Genomic DNA, 20076 nt, shown 5'->3' with positions numbered 1-20076 from the left:
ACTTGACTTCCTTTCTAGCGATTTGTATCCTCTTCTGCACAACTAGGAAAAGGTTGCTATTGTTCCCAATTTACAGATGAGGAAACTGCAGCTCAGAAAGAAAACCACACTTGTCCAAAGTCACACTGCTTGCTTGTAACAGACACTGGGGTTAAAAACCAGATGTTTCCCACAGCGTTTTCCTCCCCAGGAAAACACACCGAGCACCCATATGTGCCGGGCACGGAACGGGCCGCTACGCCTCTATTAAACTGCATTTCATTCCATCCTCACGACGTTCCTATGAAGCAAGCATAATTATTACTCCCATTTTACAGATGAGGACACTGAAGGCTGCAGGGATTAGGTAGACTTCTGGACCAACACACACTGGAAATCGGGTTTGCATTCAAAGCCCAAGTAATTTCAGAGCCTCCCTATTCACCGGGACTAGAAGTAGTAACAGACCATACAGGCTGGCCTGGGACTGAGGGGTTTCTGGAGATGCCCGGGCTCCTCCTGCTGGAGGGGACCTCAAAAATCAGATGGGAAGGCTGAGGTCTGTGGGGGTTAAATCATTTGATCCGTCGAATCAGGCACAGAAGAGAACCGTGAGTCCCGGGGCTCTCCTTCAACTCCTCCCTGGATTCTCCGGGACACTGCTCCCTATTTTCCCAAAGGATCAGGCTGGGGGCCACCAGGCTGGGCCCCAGAAGAACTTCCGGTTAAAAACTACCTAGAGCCCCCCCTGGAGCCAGGTTCCCCACCAAAATGCAGTTCCTGCTGGATCCTGTAGGTGGCTCCGTGGGTCCAGGGACCTGGGACCAGGGACCAGAGCCGGGACCAGGGCTGTGTCGGAAGGCAGTGCTGGCCTGGACTAGCTCCAAACGAGCCCCTGGGGTCCACCGGCACCGCAACACATACTCGACTGCTGACTTCACTTCCTTTCTAGCGTCTGGAATCTAAAGGAAACCCTGGCTGAGTAATGGGGAGCCAGAAAGGATGGGAAGATGGGCAAGAGAGGAGGGTCAGACGATCGAGAAGGCGGAGCCAAGGAGCTGGCCCCGGTGCAGGGAAAGTAGCAAATTCCTCCCCTTCTCCTTGGTCTGAAGCCCAAGCAACAGATTTTGATCAAAACAAAACAGCCCTGACACGGGCGCATTATTCAAAGACATCAGTGGAACCGGCCGGGGGGCAGCCTCTGGCTTGGGTCTCTGCCCAGTCCATAGCGAGGGGACACGGACATGTCAGTGGGAGGGCCCGGGGCCCTGCCGAGGGTGGGGTCAGCATGGCCTCGGCCAGGACTGCAAGGGTGGAGAGGGATCAGAGGATTTTTTTTTTTAATCTAGGCAACTGTACAACTGATAAATCTAATTAGATACTGAACCTAGTTCAGACCTGTCAACACCAGGCACCCGTTTTTGCATTGGAACCTCCTTTGTATACACAGTACTGCTTCTGGTGGAGCCCCCAGACCCAGCTCTTGGGACTGTCCCTTTCAGCTCACCCCATTCCTGGGCGGCCTAACTATCCCCTGGTGACTTTCTGAAAACGGGGACAAAGCCCCTGAATCCATGCGAATGAACCCAGCCTGGGCCTGGGGGGCGGACAATGCCCAGCCTAACATTCAGAACAACCGGATCCAACCAAGAGTTCTCTTCCAAAGCCTCTCTTGTCACCAAAAGATGAGAGTATGACATTTGGAGGGGACGTCAGAAGATGATATCAAGAGTCCAGGAGACTGTCACCCTCAAACAGCAAACCCCCAAAACACAGCCCACCTCAGTTCTGTGTCAAGAGAATGACAAGTACAAGGAAGTGGCAGGCAAACCCATCCCTGCTCGGTTCTGACTCCTGTCTCCCTGAGAGTCACCTGGCTCGGCCACAAAGGGACCAGGGCAGGGATGATGTTGCAGGAGGGCAGAGGGAGACATCTCTCTGAGCACAAAGACAGCCAGTCGGGGACAAAGCACTCGACCGAGAGTCAGGGACCGCGCTCTGTTCCAGCTCCTGGCAGGCCCCTCTCTTATCCTCGGTTTCCCCATCTGTACGTGAAGGGCTGGGCTGAGTGACCCTCGGACTCTGTAATGCTAAGCCAGCCCCGGAGCTTTGCAGGAAGCCATCAGGAGATGGCTGTGCCCTGGCTTCTGAGCTGAGTACAATGTCACAGGCAACTGCGAAAGACACGTGCCCCCTCTGGAGGGGTTCTGTGCGGTTTTTGCGATGGCTCAGGAGAGCCAAGAGCTCAAACGTAGCCCTGCTGTTGGAAACCCAGAGCCCTGGGGAAAAGCAGAGCTCTCAGGGCTCGGGTGCCCCACTGCGAAGGCCTCCAGAGAAACAGCAGCCAAGAGCAGGCCCGTGGGGCAGGAGGAAACGTGGGCCCCAGAGACCCTGTCCCAGCCCAGCCCTTTGACTCCAGGCCCATAGGAGGCCACAGCTGCAGCCTCCTCTCCCCTCCCCCTCCCCACTTTAGGGCACTACATGAGTCAGAGTTAAAGATGGATTTGGACTGAGAATATGGCACTGGGCAGGCCAAGGCCATACACAGTGTGTCCCTGCCCTAGGCGACTACGGCCGGTGGGGTTCTAGGAAACCAGCTTTCCACAGGGGAGGGGAGAGCAGCCCTGATGGAAAGTATTCGCCAGTTTCCCAGCAGGGCAGATTTGAAGCGACTTCCCTGTGCCGTCACTGAACATGGAGTGGGCAGACATGTGTGTGATCGCTTTCATGAGCTGGTACGAGCTGGCTCCAGCCCACCACTGACCACAGCCAGCCCCGGACTCTGCCACTGGCCCGCGGCATCTCACAGGTGACATGCCTGACTCTGGATCTCAGCTCCGCCACGTTATCCGTGGGGTAGTCTTGGCCAAGCGGCTTCCCTCCCGTGAGTGTCAGTTTCCTCGTGTACAAAAGGGGAAACGGGAATCCAACCCCCCTGGTCGACTGTCTGGAGTCCCCGAAGTCACACTTGGGAAGCACCTTACAGACACAGGATGCTCAGTGGACGTCGGGAGCCCTCCCCCGGCCAGCCTGGGGGGCCCTGGTGCGTGGATCGGCTTGGCTACCCTCCCCTCCCCGCCGCTGCCCTGCAAGGACAATGGTGGGAGCGGAAGGCTTGATCTGACAGGACCACCACTAACCACTTGGCCTCTTCTGAGAATGTGAAACTCCCCAAACTGTAAAGATTGAAAATAAATCTAAATTCTTTCAGAACACCGTGCCGGCCACACAAAACACATCTGCAGGCTGCTTTCAGCCCAGCAATCTGGGGAAACTGGAGAGGAGAGGAGCCCCCCCCCCCCCCGCCCCGGGGAGGGCTGGGGCAGTGGAGATACTCACAGCTGGTTAAACATGCGTTTCATCTCGTCCGTGATGTTCATGGAGCCGACCTCGTCATCTGAGAACCGGTTCACCTCCCCGTCCTGCTCGGAGATGTCATCGTCAGAGGCCACCTTACGCTCTTTCTTTTTGGGGACCACCTGACCCGGAAAGGAAGAGATCGAGGTAAGTGGGAGGCTCTGCTGGGATGGGCTGGGAAGGGAGCCGGCATCCCACGGGATGGATGGAGCGTGGCTGGGGTAGCCACTGCCAGGAAGGGTGCAGAGCTGAACTCCTCTAAGAAGCAGGCAGAGCTAGCAGGGAGCGTGAGGCGGAGACATGCAGGACAGAGGACAGACGGCCTGACCCTTCCCTCCCCTGGGGATGGGCCGGCCCGGCTCAGCCCTTCATCAGAGCAGTAGCCCCATGATCTGGGGGAGAGGGATGGGCCAGCCCGGGGCACAGAGTCACCCGGGATGTGTCAGAGCCAGCCAGAGATGGAGAAACCCCTCACAGGGGCCCAGAGGCCCCACACTCAGAGCCCTCCTGCTCGCACGCAAAGGTAACGGGCAGGCAGCCCGAGGTTCACCAAGCTTCCTCCACTCCAAGCAGACAAGACACGAGCAAACCAAACAAAGCCTGGAATGGCCACCCCTGCTCCCCAGCAGAGGCGGCAGCAAGAAGGCGCGGAGGTGGACGAGCCCGGATTTCTCCCGCTACGTCCGAAGTCACGCACTTAAAGCGACGACACACCGTATTGCCCTGGGCTCAAGCACAAAGCCAAACCACAACCCAAAATTCAAGAAGCAGCCTTTGGAGAATGACGCGTGCCCTCTGGGCAGCTGGACAAGCCCCCAGGGTACTGACAGAGGCTCTTCGGTGGAAGCGGAAAATAGAGACCAAAAGCCCCTCTTGGGAAATCTTAGACTCAACTGCCAGGGCTCCCACAGCCTGGCCAGGGCCCTCGACCTCGTCGATGGCGCCCCGTGGGCCGAGCCCTGAGGGGTGAGGAGACCTGAGATCCAGTCCCGGCACTTCCTTTCCCTCCCTGAGCCCGTCGCGTCACCCTGCCCCCCTCCGGGCCAAGTGGCCTCTTCAGCCGCAGGATGAAGCACTCCGCCTTGACGACACAGCCTGAGGGGCCTACGAGTGCCTGATTCTACCTCGTCCTGGGGAGGCCAGAGGGGTGGGTAAACGCTACCTCTGGGGTGAAGGGGAGTGGGCAGGGCTCGGGGGGAATAGGGCCATGCAGGGTGGAGGCCAGGCCCTCTGGGAGTGGGGAGTGGCAGCTGGTGAGCAGGGCGGCCCTATTCACCTGGAAGATCTTGGACACGTCTTCCGAGTTCCGCTGCTGTGCGACATCGCACAGCTTGGCCGTGATATCGATTCGACGGCAGATGTCCATGTCCACCTTCATGGCCTTTTCTTGGATCTTTGTGTCCAGGTCTGTCATGGGCTGCAGGGAGGACAGCAGGGGGGTTACGTGAGCGAGGGCTGGAGCAAGCACAGGGGGGCGGGGGAGTCGCTCCCAGGCTCCTGAGGGGGCGGAGGGGCGTGAGGCCCGGGGTCCAGAGTCCGAGGGGGCCGGGGAGCTTCTCCTGGGCGTCTGGGGTGGGGCCGGCGCTGCTCAGGTTAGGGGAGGGGAAGGGGGGGTCGTAGGAGCTAAAGGCTTTGGCGCTGAGTAGACAATGTGAGACCCTGTTTGGCGGCCTCCCTAAGGGCTGCTGGAAGGCATCCCCTCAAGAGACACGGTGTTTATTTGTTAGAGCAAAGGAAAAAGAAAGACAGCTCCCGCTGTTGAAAGACTTCCCTTCTTTCCCACCCCACGTGCCCCACCTGTCCCCCACAGAGGGTCCTGCCAAGTGGCACTCTCTCCCCAGGACCCCCCTCCCCACGGCTGACAGCAGGGCATCACCTAAGACAAGGCGGGGGGGGGGGTCCCCCAGGACCCCAGTGAGGGAAAGCCAGGTGGCCTTCACCTGCAGCCCCCAGAGGCTTCTTCCAGCCACACCCAGCTCCACACCCCTCAGGACTAGAAGCCACACCAGGCTGAGTCACCCGCGATCGGGGCTCCTTCTCCTTTCTGGCGGCCCTCCCTACGTACGGCCCGCTGCTTGAAGGTGGCGGGAAACCCGGGTCCCCAGCAGGAAGGAGGTCTTTGTTGCCAACAGCTCCCTGCACCCGTGGTCGCTCAGAAAGGTTCCAGTCGCCAAAAGGATGCACACACTGGCCTTCCCCAACATTACAAAGCAACCCTGCTGCAGGCCGCTGGCCTGGGGAGCCTCTCAGGCTGGCACGGGCCAGACCCGGGGCCTCCTGCAACCTGCCACTGGGCCCTCCCCGTGCCCAGACAGCGAGGCCCACGGCCACCACCTGCCCTCAACGTGGCGAGCTGGGACGAGTCGGAGCAAACGCAAACAGACCATCAGAGGAGCCCAGGGGAGGGCGGGATGGGTTAAGCAGCAGATTAATGCATCTCTACTCAGACCAAGGGAAGCAGAAGTGAGGGGTGGGGGCTGGTCTCCGATGCATCCGACATCCTCACGGGGCAAACGCAGCCAGCCAGGACTCTAACTAGAAGCCGAGCTCTGGAGCCTCGGAGTGAATGAAGCATTTTGCATGATGGGTGGGGGGGGGAAGTGGGGTTGTCATGACGCCTGGGGTGGCGGCCGGTGGCACTTACGTCACTCATGAGCCCCTTAAACACCACCAGCTCGGCCTTGAGCCGCTCAATTTTCTCGTTCATCTCCTCCTGGATGGCTTCAGCCTCCTGTGCCGCCTGTGGAGGACAGAGATGGGGACGGGCTTAGGGGGCCAGGCATCCTGAGGGCTAGGAAGGGCTGGGCACCTGGGTCTACAGCCCTGGACGCCTGACGTTCCACCAGGCCTGGCACCTGCATGCCAGGAAAAGGGTGCCGACGACCTCACCCCAGCCTGCCTTTCCTGAGCCCAGTTCACTTCAGGGCACCACTCGGCTTAAAACACTCCTCAAAGAAATAGTCATCGTATGGAAAAAGTCCCCGGCAGATATTAAGAGAAGAGCAGGTTAATATAACAAGAGATCCCAATAGGTTAAAATATGAGGTCGGTCCATGTGAGATTCCCAATGGTTAACCATCTCCCATCTCAAAAATGGCAACATCATGTGTGTTAACCTAATCAAACATATACGTCTAGAGTCGCTGTGTTTGCACAGAAAAGACCAGAAGGCCACATGGCAATTTGTTAACTATGCAGGTGTAGAACTGCAGGTGGGTTTTATTTTCTCCCTGTACTTCTCTGAATTTTCCAAATATGTGACCATGAACACGTTATGTTTGTAAATAAAAAGATTTCTGTTATAAAAGAAAGGGAGGGGGCAGCCATTCATCCTTTTCCTTCTACATATTGACATTATTTTATTCTATCTCTTATAAGATCAGTGCTTTAAATATCAGAAAGCAATTCCTTTTTAATGTTGGAAAGAACTTTTCCTTGCCTTCTCCTGGGGTCGCTATTCAAAGGCCAAGAAGGTGGAGTTTGCTGCCCAGGGTACCCAGCAGGTGGGTGAGAAGCAGAGCCACAGACACAGAGCCAGAACCGAAAGGGAACGTTCTCACCTGGTGACACGGCCACCCGCCCTCTCCGAGGCATTCCGCCCCAAGTCAGTTCCCTTAAGCTGGGGGCTGGGCAGTTCAAGAGACCATCCAGTACTGGGGCGCCTGCATGGCTCAGTCGGTTAAGCGTCCGACTCCTGATTTCGGCTCAGGTCAGGATCTCACGGTTCGTGAGATCGAGCCCCGCGTCAGGCTCTGCGCTGACAGCACGGAGCCTGCTTGGGATTCTCTCTCTCCATCTCTCTCTGCCCCTCCCCCACTTGTGTGTGTGTGTGCGCTCTCTCCCTCTCCCCCCCCCCCCAAAAAATAAATAAATAAGCATTTAAAAAAAGAGAGAGAGAGAAACCATCCAATCCTGAGCTCAGGTGGGGAGGAGGTGGGAAAGAGTTACTGGACCAACGTCACCCAGCAAGCAGGGGTCAGCACCGGGACTTAGACCCAGGTTTCCCAACTCCTGTCCCGGAGCTTTTCTGCAACACTATGCCAGTCCCTTCCTAGGTCTGAAGCAGGGGACAAGGCAACAGGAAACAGCACAGAGCAGGGGCTGAGCCAGGAATGGCCTCGGGCTTTGTGCCACCGCGACAGTGCCCCTTGGCCACACAGTTCCCGCGAGCCTCTCCCGGTCGGAACCTCCGAGGGCGCTCACCTCCTGCAGCGTGTCCACCACGGTCTGGAGGTTCATGCGCTTGGCAAGCTCTTCCTCCCACCTGCAAGAGTCGAGAAGGACAGGTGGTCAGAGGGTGGGCTCCCCGTGCCAGTCCAGCCCTCAGACACAATGCCAGCACCCACCCTGGGCCTGTTCCCAGGCCAGACAAGGAAGGGGCAGCAGTGAACCCATCCCGGCCTGCCCTCCAGGAGCTCCCAGTCTAGGGGTGGGGGGACGGCCCATAACCATATCAGACGGTGGTGACATGTGCCACGTGCTGGCACCAGCACCGCAGGGAGGTGCAGGCCGGAGGGACCACACTCTCTATTTCACACACGCTGTAAAGTGCCGTGCAAATGCCACTGTTCCTGCTATGGTTGCCTCACACGGGACAGCACGGGAGCCCGGCTGCAGCCAGCACCCGATAGGGGCTCTTTGCACCCGTCAGAAAGAAACTTTTATTGTACTGATCGTTGCGATCTTGGGTTCTTGTCGTGTAGCGACCTTCATCAGCAGAGAAGTCTCCTACACAGCGATCATCCCTAGCTCACAGATACGGAAACTGAGGCCCAGAGAGGTTAAATGTCTTACCCGGAGACGCTCAGCTAGCTGGCGGGTGGGGCTGGAATTCAAACCCAGGTCTGCTTGGTTACATTAAAACAAAAACAATAAATATAGCTCTCACTTATTCAGCGCTTATTATGCGCCAGGCGCTGTTCCAGGGCTTTCTGTGTATTGTCTCATTCGGGCACACATTAGTTAAAGCTGGACAGGAAAGAACAGAGGGCACCCAGGGGCTCCCAGTGTGCCCCCCAACATTAACTGGAGGCAGAATGGGATGTTAATAGTTATCACTGTAACGATCCCAGCTCAGCCTGAGTGCTTACTTGGTACCAGGCACAGTTCTATATGACATAATTCGGTCCTCTTAACAACCCTCCAGCACAGCCGTAGAGTCACCCCATGTTACGGATGGAGAAAGCAAGGCACAGAGTCAGGTGCCCAAGGTCAGGGTGAGGACAGGTGGAGCCAGGACTCTAACCCAGGCTGGAGGCTCCAGACCGAGTACTTGTAACCCTGCCAGGCCCCCTGTAGACCCAGGACCCACAGGAGCCGTAACTGGGCTCCCCACCCAGCTCCCCTCCCTCCCCAGAGGAAGCCTGGAAGAGGTCCCCTCCCTCCCGCCCTCCTGAGACACACCGATGAGCTTGTCTCTTTCCTCACCCTATGGCCGCCTCCCTACATGGCCTCAGAGCAGGCGAGTCTGGAAGCCTTTTAGGATGCTGTCGGGGCCGGCTAAAAATAGGCCAGAGGGGAAGAATGGATGAAGGGTAGGTTACGTCACTGGCTTTTGGAAACAAGAGAACACGGATACTGTTTGCACACACACAGGAAAATTCCTCCTCTCCCCTACATGCTCCCCTTCTCCCTCGCTCCCTCTGGTCTCTACCAACCCCCCTGGTGTTGGCAGGCAGGCCTAGCTCTGCCGGGTCCAGAGCCTGGAGGGCAGTGGGACTGGGGCTGGGGCTCCTGCCAGGGATGAAGGGCACCGAGAAAGCTAAGGAGAGGCAGGCAGAGAAGCTAAGGACCGACCCCAGGCCAGACCATCTCACCGAACCCCCCCACTGTACACATGAGGAACCCGAGGCCCACAGCACATAGGGAATTTGTCCAAGGTCAGCTGGTATGTCAGGAGCAAGGCCAGGAGTCCCGCCCCGGGCCCACCGTGGGAGACAGGAACCCAGGGTGGGGAGAAGTTCACAGGCTGCCCTCCACGCAGCATGGGGCTCCTGGGGCTTCTCTCAAGGGAGGCCAAGGCCCAGAACACGGGTCTGAGCTGAATCATCTCTCCTGGCCACGCTGCTCTCAGAGGGGCAGGGGGCTCAATTCCAAGCTGCCGAGCAGAGCAGGTGCAGGGAAGGGCCGCAGGCTGCCTTCTGCAAGCCGGCCTCGCTATCGCAAGGGCAGGAGTAGCAGAGAAGGGGGCCGCGAGGGGTGAAGAGGTGGGCACCCAGGGGCACCTCGCCCACACACATCCGCTTCTCAGACGGGCTCCTGGAGATGAGGCCTGGCCCCTCTCACTTTTCCTTTGAGCAACCTTTCGATGAGGGAAGTGACAGAGGGGTTAACAGACCCATCGCACAGAGAGGGCAAATGAGGCCCAGAGATTTGCCCCCAGTCGACCCAGAGCAAAGACACAAGCCAGGTCTCCGAAGCGACAACCACTGATGGGCCCGCACAGTCTGTGCCCCACGCACCGAGTTCAGTGCCTCATACACACGGGCTTCGGTGTGAATTTTTATTAACCTGCTCAATGCAAGAGCTGACGTTCAGAGAGGTGAGGGAACTCGTCTGAGGCCACCCAGCTGGTAAGCAGGGATGGGACTCGAGCCCGGACCGCGCTCTAGAGCAGCAAGAACCACGCTGCGATGTGCACAGGAATCACCCCGGGGACCTTGTTCGGACTCGGCAGGCGTGGGGCGGGGCGGGGCGGACACGAGGCATTTCTAACGGGCTCCCCTGCGCCACAGCACGCGGAGCGGCCCCACACCTCGCTGGGGTTTCTAAGCTGCATCCCGACATCGATGCCCTCGCACAGATGACTTCATGGGCCTTTTCATTTCCAAAGCCGGGCCGGGTGGGCAGCCGGCAGGCCTGCTCCCAGAAGACCCAGGGCAGACCCCGGCGTGTCAACAGCAGCTGGCTTGACAGACCAAATCTGCTGCCCACACCGCCACACCTCCCAGCTGCAGTGGGAAAACCTGGCTCTGGCGGGCTCCAGCGTTGACACTGCAGAAAAGCTTTGCCCTTCAGCCGCGCTGGCTGACGGGGGTGGAAGGACGTCGGTGATGTGCTTCTTAAGGGGCCCCAGATGCCCCGTGTTCTCTGCCGCTCGGCGCAGGAGGGAGCACGCAGCTTGACGGAACGCGGGTCAAGTTTTTTTTTTTAAGTTGTGGCCTCTGAAATGCCAACGCCTCTGTCCCGGGCACGGTCCCCTCCCCTGACCTGGATCTGCCCACGGGAATAAGGTTTCAGCAGGACGGGCGTTTCGGGCGGAGGCACCCGCATCAGCAAAGATGGGCAGCAGGGAGGCCAGGGAGTGGCCGCCACCACTGGGAAGGGGACCCACCTGCTAGGGGTCAGGGGCCAGTCCACTATCAAGTCTTTTAAGCCTTCGCCCTCCTGGCTGTCACGCCTGGCCCACCGCTGAGCAAGGGTGTTCACGTGGTACACTATAAAGCTGCAGAGAAACCTCTCCCCATTTTACGGGCGGAGAAAACAAAGGCCCGGAGCACAGAGATAACTCCAGCCGGGGCCGAGGTGGCCTGCGTCACTTTGAGCCACCCCTGCCTGCCCTGGCCCAATGGCTCATAAAACTTCCAGCTTTTCCTTCTTAAAGTGTGGGGTAAGAGAAGGGAGAGGAGGGACAGTTATTGGTCACCGTCTGGGTGGGGCTCACCAAGTTAGGCATTCATATACACGTAAAATATAAAATACCACCTAACCTTCCCCCCACCCCCCCACCGCCAAGGATTGTCCCCATTCTGCAGATGAGGATGGGTCTCAGGACCCCTGCCTCCCCCGCCACTTGGCCGTGGGACCTCATCACGCCTGGCTCTGACCCAGAGAGCCAGCCACGATGTCGGGGACCTCCAGAGAAAGTGCTCGGGGCCCAGCCCGGGCACCAGCTATGCTCCAACCACACACAGGGACCTGCTCTCGCCTCCCCACCCTGCAGACACCCTCGGACAGCAGTCTCTGAGGCCGGTTCCTCCGAGCGCTCCGATGTTCCCGACAGCCTCTGCGGCAGGCAAGGCAGACAACGATGGGGGAGGAGGAAGAGGGTAAGAACACTAGCAGAGCAGCTAATACAGACCAAGTGCACACGGTGGGCCAGGCACCCTTCTCAGGAGCTTCACGTGCATCACCTCATTTAAACAAGCCTCACACTAACCTCTAGGTACAGTTATTAAGTTTTTTTTTTTTTAACGTTTACTTATTTTGGAGACAACGCGAGAGACAGAGGGCAAGCAATGGAGGGGCACACAGAGGGAGACACAGAATCCGAAGCGGGCTCCAGGCTCCGAGCTGTCAGCCCAGAGCCCGACGTGGGGCTCGAACTCACGAACCGTGAGATCATGACCTGAGCCGAAGTCGGACGCCTAACCGACCGAGCCACTCAGGCGCCCCTAGGTACAGTTATGATCTCCATGTTACTGATGAAGAAGTTCAAGTCCAAGAGCATTACCCAAGATCGCACAGCTAGCAAAGTGGGATCGTTTCTATTTCACACCTGTACTCAGAGAACCTCCAAATGCGAAGGCCGAAAGGGACCAGCGTTCACCTCGTTCAAACCTCTGAGGGTACAGCTAAGGAAACTGAGGCCCAGGGTCACACAGGAAGCTGAAGGCAGAGTGCCCTCTGCTCTCTTAGCCTAGGCCCCAGCTCACAAGGATCAGGAGGCAGAGGGATGTGAGCCCGAACTCAGGCTCAGCCTCCCCCAGCACCCGTCTCCATCCCTCAGAGCCTGGGTCTCTCCACCGACACGTGACAGCATGGCCCCAACACACACCAGAGAACCATTCTGTTCCCACACTCTCTGAATGGTCATGCGACCAGCCCCCAGCTCCAGCTGGGCTGGACCTCAGGGTGCGTCTCCTGGCCACCCGCCTAGCCTCCTGCCCCCTGCGACTCAGTTATTCCAATCCTTCCAGAGGCCTGTGCTCAAACCCTCCCACTGCCTGGAGCCTGGAACTGACGGAGAAACCAAGATCCCGGCGAGGAAGGGGCTGATGTATGGCGCCCCTGGAGACCCTGGAGCCCAGCATGACCCACAGCACAGCGGCTGTACGGGATAGCAGACAAGGGCAGCGGCAGTCTGTGCCAATGCAAAAGACGGGCAGGGGCTCGAACCGTGCGGTGCACAAATCAGGACCCTGGATGTGCGTGCGGGCAGCATGGAGAAGCCCTCCGGCACCCATCTCAGAAGTCTTAGGTACCCTGTGCCCTGGCCTGATGGGGCACGAAGGAAAGATGAGTGAGATGCCTGTTCTAGGCGGGAAAAGAGGCTCAGAGGAGGGGTGCCGTCATACAAGTCAGCAGAGGAGTCGGGTCTAAAGCCGGGGGTCCGGCCCTTCCTCCAGTACAGAGAACTGGTTATAATTACCATGTCTGCACTCGGCGCTGCAAAACCCACCCGCACTTGGTCAGGAGCCAAACGGTTGCATGCATCTGTTGGTTGGATGGATGGATGGATGGATGGATGGATGGATGGATGGATCCAAGCTGCAATCACTCCTCAGCCCTCCTGCTCACCCCCTCCGCCCGGAACACCCTGAGCTTGCACCACCCCAGCCTCGGGGCTCCCAGGAGCAGAGTTCCCGGCAGTGCCCTCTGCTCAGCTCTGTCCACTCCAGGGAGAGGAAGGCCGGGGGGAGGGACCGCCAGGGCAGGAAGGGGGCAGGAAGAAGGAGAAAGCTTCCCTCTCCCACTTCCCACTGCCCTAGGGGCTGAAGAGGGGAGGCAGGGATGTCAGGACAAAGGACAAGGAGAGGAAATGACTCCACCAAAGGAAGCTGCAGCTGGGGCCTCGGCCACTACCTTAGCAGAAGAACACGCATGAGGCAAGGGGCCGGGACAGGAGGTGGCAGCACCCGCCCCAGCCTGATGTGGTCTCCCTGCATTCCGGAGGAGCCACCACTGCAACCACATGATGGAGGAGAAGCCTGGCGGGCCTCTGGGGGGAGGGGGTGGGCCGCTTCCCGGCCCGCCCCCTCCCCCAGCCCCTCATGATGACACACAGAGCCTCAGGAAAGGGGCCGACAAAGCCTGGCCTGCTGGGGGGCGGGAAGCCAAGCTGAAGTCACTGGCAGAGGGACTGACTCACAGATTTTTCACTTCCTGTGCCGTCAGAGAAAGAAGCCATGGGGCCCTAGCTCCAGAGGAAAGTGGGTACAGCCCCAGCCAAACAATTAAGGCTTCAGGGACAGCCCATGGGGCTGCCGGGGGGAAAGTCCTGGAGACTCCTAGGTTTGAATCCTGCCCCGGCCACTTCCCAGCTGTGTGGCCCTGGGCAAATCAATCACCCTCTCTGGGCCTCAGCTTCCTTATCTGCGAGAGGGGAAGCTCTCCATCCCCCTTGAGGGTGGTCGTGAGGACCGCTTGCGGTGGGCAGAACGGGTGAAAACACCCAGTCCCGCCCCCCGCATGGAGCAGACAATGAATAGGGGGCAGCTCCACGTGAACGGTGAATTGCCACCGCTGTGGCTCCGGCGCCCAGACCCCAGAGAGCTGGGAGGGTGCCACAGGAATGGTCCACACCTTTCCAGGGAAGGGAAGCAGCTGGCACACCCAGGCTGACTCACTCAGGTGATGGGAAGCCGGCTCAGGTGAGGATAGGCTGGAGCCATCGGTGGAAAAGCTCATTCTGAGCCAAGCGTGGGTCTGGCCTCTGGCGGAGGGCAGGTGGCAGAGACCGGTTTCCACCCGGACCCCGGGGAGCCCACCCCGCGGCAGCACAGCCGGGTGCAGGCCGCCGGGACGGCGGAGGGGGTGAGCCCACTCACAGACGCACAGAGGCGCTGCTCCCCTCCCCACACCCCTGGCCTCACTGCAGAGCTGGGGCCCAGACCAATACCCAAGCTGGGGGACAAGGTGGCAGGCCCGCAGGCAGACCAGGGGGACCCTTTGTGCAAGTGCAGTTTCACCCAAGCCCACGGGCAGGAGATCAGAGTGGGCACCTCAACAGAGGCCGAGCTGCAGGTGACGATCCGGAGCCCCTCACCCTCCTGGCTTCTGCTGAGCCCCCCAGAACTTCCCACGCCATAGCACCCCCTTGTCTGACAACGCGAACCTCTCCCGTGCTTTACTGTATCTTTGCTCTCCAGCAGAAGGAGGGCTGGGTCCCCCAGCCTGCGAGCAGAGGGGCTCCCCCTGCCCCTGAGCCCCGCTGTCACGGGTACCTCCAGGCACCGCCTCACTCGTGCTCCCCGTCCTCCTCCCCGCGGACTCTGGTGCTCCCATCTGCACTGAGCCCCCGATCCCAGGGAAGGGACCCCGTGCAGACGTGCCCACGACCAGCCCGGCTGCCCAGCTGTGCTCCGCTGCTCGGAAGGAAACACAAATTAAATGCCAACTGATTGTCTCCACGGAGGAGGTATTAATTTAATGTGTACACTTAACCAGGGCAGCCGATTCCATTACAGGCGGGCAGTAATGGCCCGGGCAGGCCGGAGCACGGGCTGTGAGCTGGTGATGGGCCGCGGCGAGCAGCCACCGTGCCTCGTGTGCACCCCTAGCTGGCAAGCTGCCATCACACGCGCACGCACGGGCCTGCTTGCAACCTGAAATGCAGCCCCGTCCAGGGAGCCCAGCCGACAAGGCTTTGCCATGAGGCGCCCAGGGCCTTCTAGAATCAAAGATGATAGGAGTCTCTACTGACCCCACTAAGAAGGGCATGGAAACGGAGGAAGCCTCCAGCTACTCTGTGATTCCTGGGGGCCTGCGTACCACTACCCAGGAGCCTCAGTTTCCTCCTCTGTCCTACCTTGCAGGGTTCACGGGCAGGTTAGACAAGCTCATGTGAGCGTCCACAGGCACCCCTGGCCATTCTTACAACTGGTGTCACCTGGGGGGGTGGGGAGGGAGAGACAGGGTGGTGTGCCCAGGACCACCTAATAAGCAGGGGCACTTCATCCTCCGACTCTGGGGATCTGGAAGCTACCGAGAGGGGTGGCACTGAAATTCAGTTGCCCGTGAGTTTCCCCAGCGAGGAGGTGAGACAAAAGCCAGCCCTGCCCATGAGCTGCATGGAATCATCCGCACTCTCCCTCCCTGTTTCTCAGTGGTCACGAGCACCCTTTGCCGGGCGGCTGGCAAGCCTCCGGGGCTCTCCGTGGGGGCCACCAGGCCTTGAAAGAGGTCGAAGGGGGAGACTGGCAAGCCCTTGACTGGACCCCGCTCCGTAGGCCCACATATCCTTAGGTAACACAGCAGCCAGGGTCATGCAAGAAACCCTGTATCTGGCCCGTCGGTCCCTAACTTGCCATGTGACCTCGGGCAAGTCCCTTCCCTCCTCAAGCATCACTTTCCCATTCTTAACGCAATGGTGTCCAGCTGGATAAATTCTAAGAGCCCAACCAGCCAGGCCAGAAAACGATTTCCACAGTCCCTAGGCAAAAACCCCATGCTGACCACAAAGCGATCTGATAAGCCTCAAAGTCTGAAGACATCTGAGACACCAGTCTTGGACCTCGAACCCAATGTGTGTAGTGAAGACAAGGGCAGGGGCTCTGGAGGGTGCTGGGATCAAACCCCAGCTATACGTCCTGTGGCTCTGTGACCTAGAGCAGGCTACTCACCCTCTCTGAGCCTTGGTAAGCCCACCTACCTCGCAGGGTTTTTTGCAAATATTCAGCGGACTCACATATGACAGGCACCTAGAACAGCGCCCGGCACACCATCATCCTCCTCACCCACGTGACTTCCCGAGGACAGATGGTCAGAGAGGTCCAGGGACTGAGAGAGCAGCCCTGGACCACACAGCGTAGGTGCCAGACTGGAACCCAGGACTGGCTGGCTCCAGAGCCCCTGTGCTGCCATAATCACCACAAAACCCAGCCAATGTCCTGTTTCTGCCCTCCATGCCCCCGGACATCCCCCAAGAATGAATGGGCACGTGCTCAGCCCTTTGTCTGTCCTGGCAAGGGCCACCGTGACGGCCAGAGAGACCAAGGCAGGAGAGGTCCCTCCAGCCAGAACCCAGCTGGTCTCACGGCGCAACCCCGACAGGCACGAGGCATCCTCACGGGCTCAGAGAAGCCCCTGGTCACCTGCCCCAATGCCAGTCTGAGGCGTGGGCTGCTTCTAGGGAGTCATCTGCTTCAGTCAGCCAGTGTCCCTGGCTGCCCAGATCCCCAGTGCCCTTTCCACCCTGCTGCCATGTACCGAAACAGGTATAGGGACCCGGGCGCTCTGGGGGTGCCTGTAATCCGGAGGCTGTATGCTGGGCAGCACCCTTCTTCCAGTGCCTCTGTCCAGAAACCACACCCAAGCGGGCACTGCCCCTCACAAACCAGATCACTTCTGAGAAGCAAAGTGTCTCAAAGGGCATCTCATGGCAAGGAGGAATCTGCACCCCAAATCGTAAACCACCATGAGGTTTCTGGGGCACCATTTCCAACTTCTTTGAGGCTTGCTACACCTTCAACACCTCCTCCAGGGAGCCTTTCCTGACTTCCCCAGGATGAGTCACTATGTCCATTGGAGGTTTCCAGTCCTGGCACATGTCCTCTTCATGGCATCCGTGAGCTGTCACTCCCCTGCCTCTCTCATCAGACTCGCTCTCCCAGGAGAAGGGGAAGGACCTACATTGCCCTGAAAATGCTTAGTACGTGCTGGCCTCGTCACTGTCCTCCCACCTAGGGTCCTCATGCCCGCTTCACCGACACGCAAACAGAGGTCCAGGTGCAAAGCCTGGTCCATCTGATTTCCAAGGCTGAGCAGCTTCTCAGCGCTAAGAGTGTCTTACCACCAGCTCCGTGAACCCCACTCTCCACCACGCCCTCCAGCACACCCCAGATTACCATCCCAGGGTCAGGTGCACAGATGTGGGTTCGCGGGGTCTCAGTCACTGACTTGGAAGAGAGCTGCTCAGCCAGGGTATTTGCTTTGCCTGTTTACTCACCTCCGAGGCCCCAGAGCTCAGGTGGACAAAGGCATTAGCATTCCACCTCCAGTGGCCAAGACCCATCTGCCTGCAACCTCGCCATCCCCCCGCCCGACAACCCACTGGGGCCAGCATGTGACCAGCAAAAGAGGCACTGGCTTTGGAGTCAGATCGAAATGGGTTCAAAGCCCAACATGACCAGCCATGTGCTTCCGGGCAAATGATTTCCTGCCCCTGAGCCTCCCTCTTTGGACATCGTGACACGGGGATCATAGAGGACCCTCCTCGGGGGCTGCTCTGGTCTGTGAAACAGGTGATAAGGTGCAGGCTCTGCACAAACGGAGGCTCTCCTTCCCTGCCCTATCCTGCTGCCACTAACTAGCTCTGAGGTCTCTCTGGGCCTCGGTTTCTTCATCTGTAAAATGGTCTCCGCTTCTTCTCGCTCTGCTGCCCTATGGAAAGCACGGGGAGAAGGCTGGCTGCAGTTTGCCATCAGGCCCCCAGGCACTGACGGCAGAGGCCTCACACCTTCCTTCCCCGGACCGGGATGTTGGGAAGGGCAGGGTTTTGCCTCTGGGCAAAGCACTTAACCTGCGCCCCAGCTTCCCCACCTTTAAGGCGGGTGCCAATGGAAGCTTTAGCTTACACTCAAGTGTATCGCGTCCGTGTGCGTTAAGCACTTAGCGTGCAGCCCAGCGCCTAGTAAACACTCAACTGACGGAAGCTCTGATTAGCCGGCCCCGCCACGGAGAACGGATGGCTCAGCTTGGGGTGACAGTCCGCTAAGTGAACTGGCCAGGGCCCCGGACACCACACCAGACAGGACGCACCTGGGTGCCAACCCAAAGCCCTGCTATCCGTGCCTGGTAACGCATGGAGCCATCGAACAAAGACACGGGAGCACCTCTCATCTCCCTGGTGTCCAAAATCCAGCACCACATCCCAGCACCCGGCACAAGACTGGGCACGAGGACGCCCCAGGGAATGAGAGTCGAGTGTCTCTGGGTCACCGAGCTCAGCAGCCTCCCAGCAGCCACTGCAGCCCAGCTCAGTCTGGCTGTCAGCTTGGATTCCGTCTTCTCTCCCCTGCGACAGTTTCAACAAACATTTCCCGAGTGCGCACTCGGGAGCCACGTGGCAGGCAGTGGCAAAGAAGTGGATGAAGAATGTCCCCCTCCCATTGAGAGAGGGAGGCCAGTCCCGGAGCTCTCTCCAAGCGGCACCTCTGGCTTCTTGACCCTCAAGTACTCAATCCCTCAACCCATAAGGCAGGAAGGTCTGGAAGCGGGGACGGAAGGGGCTGCTGATCCTGGGCTCTCAGGGCCGTGAGGCGTCTTTGCTCTGTCCACGAATGGACGGGAGCTGTCCCTGCCCGTCTGCACCCCCAGGGGCAGCGGGGAGGAAACCGAGAATCCATCACCACCCTGAAAACAGCAGTTGCTTCCAGAGAGAGAACCACGTGGCTAGGGGACAGGGTGGGTGGGAGGGAGGCTTGTCACTCTGTTTCCTGCTGTTCCTTTTTTTTTTTAAGTCAATAATAAGATACAAATACAAAATTTACCATCATAACCATTTTTTAACTTTTTTAATGTTTACTTATTCTTTGAGAGAGAGCGAGAGAGAGAGGCGGGGGGGGAGGGAGGGAGAGAGAGAGAGAGAGAGAGAGAGAGAGAGAGAGAGAGAGAGAATCCCAAGCAGGCTCCATGCTTTCAGTGCAGAACCCGATGCAAGGCTTAAACTCACGAACCGTGAGATCATGACCTGAGCCGAAACCAAGACTCGGATGCTCAACTGACTGAGCCACCCAGGCGCCCCCTTCCGCCATAACCATCTTTAAGTGTACCTCTCAGTGGCATTGAGCACGTTCACACTATCGTGCACCCATCACCACTGTCCATCTCTGGAACCCTTCACCATGCAAAACAGAAACTCTGCACCCATCAAATACTAACTCTCCATGCCCTCCTCCCCCAGCCCCTGGTGCCCACCTTGCTACTTTCTGTCTCTATGAAATGGACTATTCTAGGGATCTCACATAAGTGGAACCCTACAGTATTTACCCTTTTGTGACTGGCTTATTTCACTAATTATTAAACATAATGTCCTGGAGGCTCCCCCATGTTGCAGCCTGTGTGAGAGTTTCCTCTCTTGCATCTTTTTTAAATTTTGAATGATGTAATGTGTCAGCCAAAAAATCAAAACCACTCAGACTTTTAAGAGACAAAAATACCTGCTCACTTTCCCTTTGTTTTACGCTGCATGCGTATTTCACAAGGATTACACAAGAAATCAGGCAAGTGAAACAAAACCATTAAAACCCCACCCAATCCCCCCTCTCCAAGAGAATCACCTTCACGCTTCTCAGTGCTTCCTTATGAGAGTATATCTTTTAAAAGCGAAAATGGCGGGGCGCCTGGGTGGCTCAGTCCGTTGAGCGTCGGACTTCAGCTCAGGTCATAATCTCGCAGTTTGTGAGTTCAAGCCCCGCGTCAGGCTCTGTGCTGACAGCTCAGAGCCTGGAGCCTGCTTCTGATTCTGTGTCTCCCTCTCTCTCTGACCCTCCCCTGCTCACGCTCTGTCTCTCTCTGTCTCAAAAATAAATAAAACATTAAACAAATTTAAAAAAATAAAAATAAATAAAATAAATAAAAGCGAAAATGGGATGAGACTGTCTGCGGCATTCAAGCGTGCTTTCTCCGCTTAATGTATGGCAAGCATCCTTCTGGGCGGGTCACATGGCAGGTGGCCGTGCCACCGCTGATCTCACGGGTCCCGCACTGTCATTCCCAAGTCCTACCAATCTAAACAACACTGCAAAGAACATCCTGGTACATACACACATTTGCATATCTGTCCAGTTGTCCCAGCGG

The 20076-nt window shown here is 58.2% G+C and overlaps 1 protein-coding gene across 2 annotated transcripts in view; it reads right to left on the bottom strand.

The window, feature by feature from the left end:
• IFFO2 (intermediate filament family orphan 2) overlaps positions 1–20076 on the bottom strand; it is a 50314-nt gene that overhangs the window by 8728 nt on the left and 21510 nt on the right. The window contains exons 2-5 of one of the 2 annotated variants that reach the window (XM_058718894.1): positions 7540–7600; positions 5981–6076; positions 4613–4753; positions 3319–3458 (exon numbers count right to left, since the gene is read on the bottom strand). In XM_058718894.1, the coding sequence (XP_058574877.1) occupies positions 3319–3458; positions 4613–4753; positions 5981–6076; positions 7540–7600 (438 nt within the window). The remainder of the gene's footprint in view (positions 1–3318; positions 3459–4612; positions 4754–5980; positions 6077–7539; positions 7601–20076) is intronic. The other variant, XM_058718895.1, reaches the window with a different exon arrangement.

The sequence above is a fragment of the Neofelis nebulosa genome, chromosome 2 (genome assembly GCF_028018385.1).
Source record: "Neofelis nebulosa isolate mNeoNeb1 chromosome 2, mNeoNeb1.pri, whole genome shotgun sequence".
Lineage (NCBI taxonomy): Eukaryota > Metazoa > Chordata > Mammalia > Carnivora > Felidae > Neofelis > Neofelis nebulosa.
The sequence above is the reverse complement of the archived record's forward strand: the minus strand, read 5'-3'. Positions and strand labels throughout refer to the sequence as shown.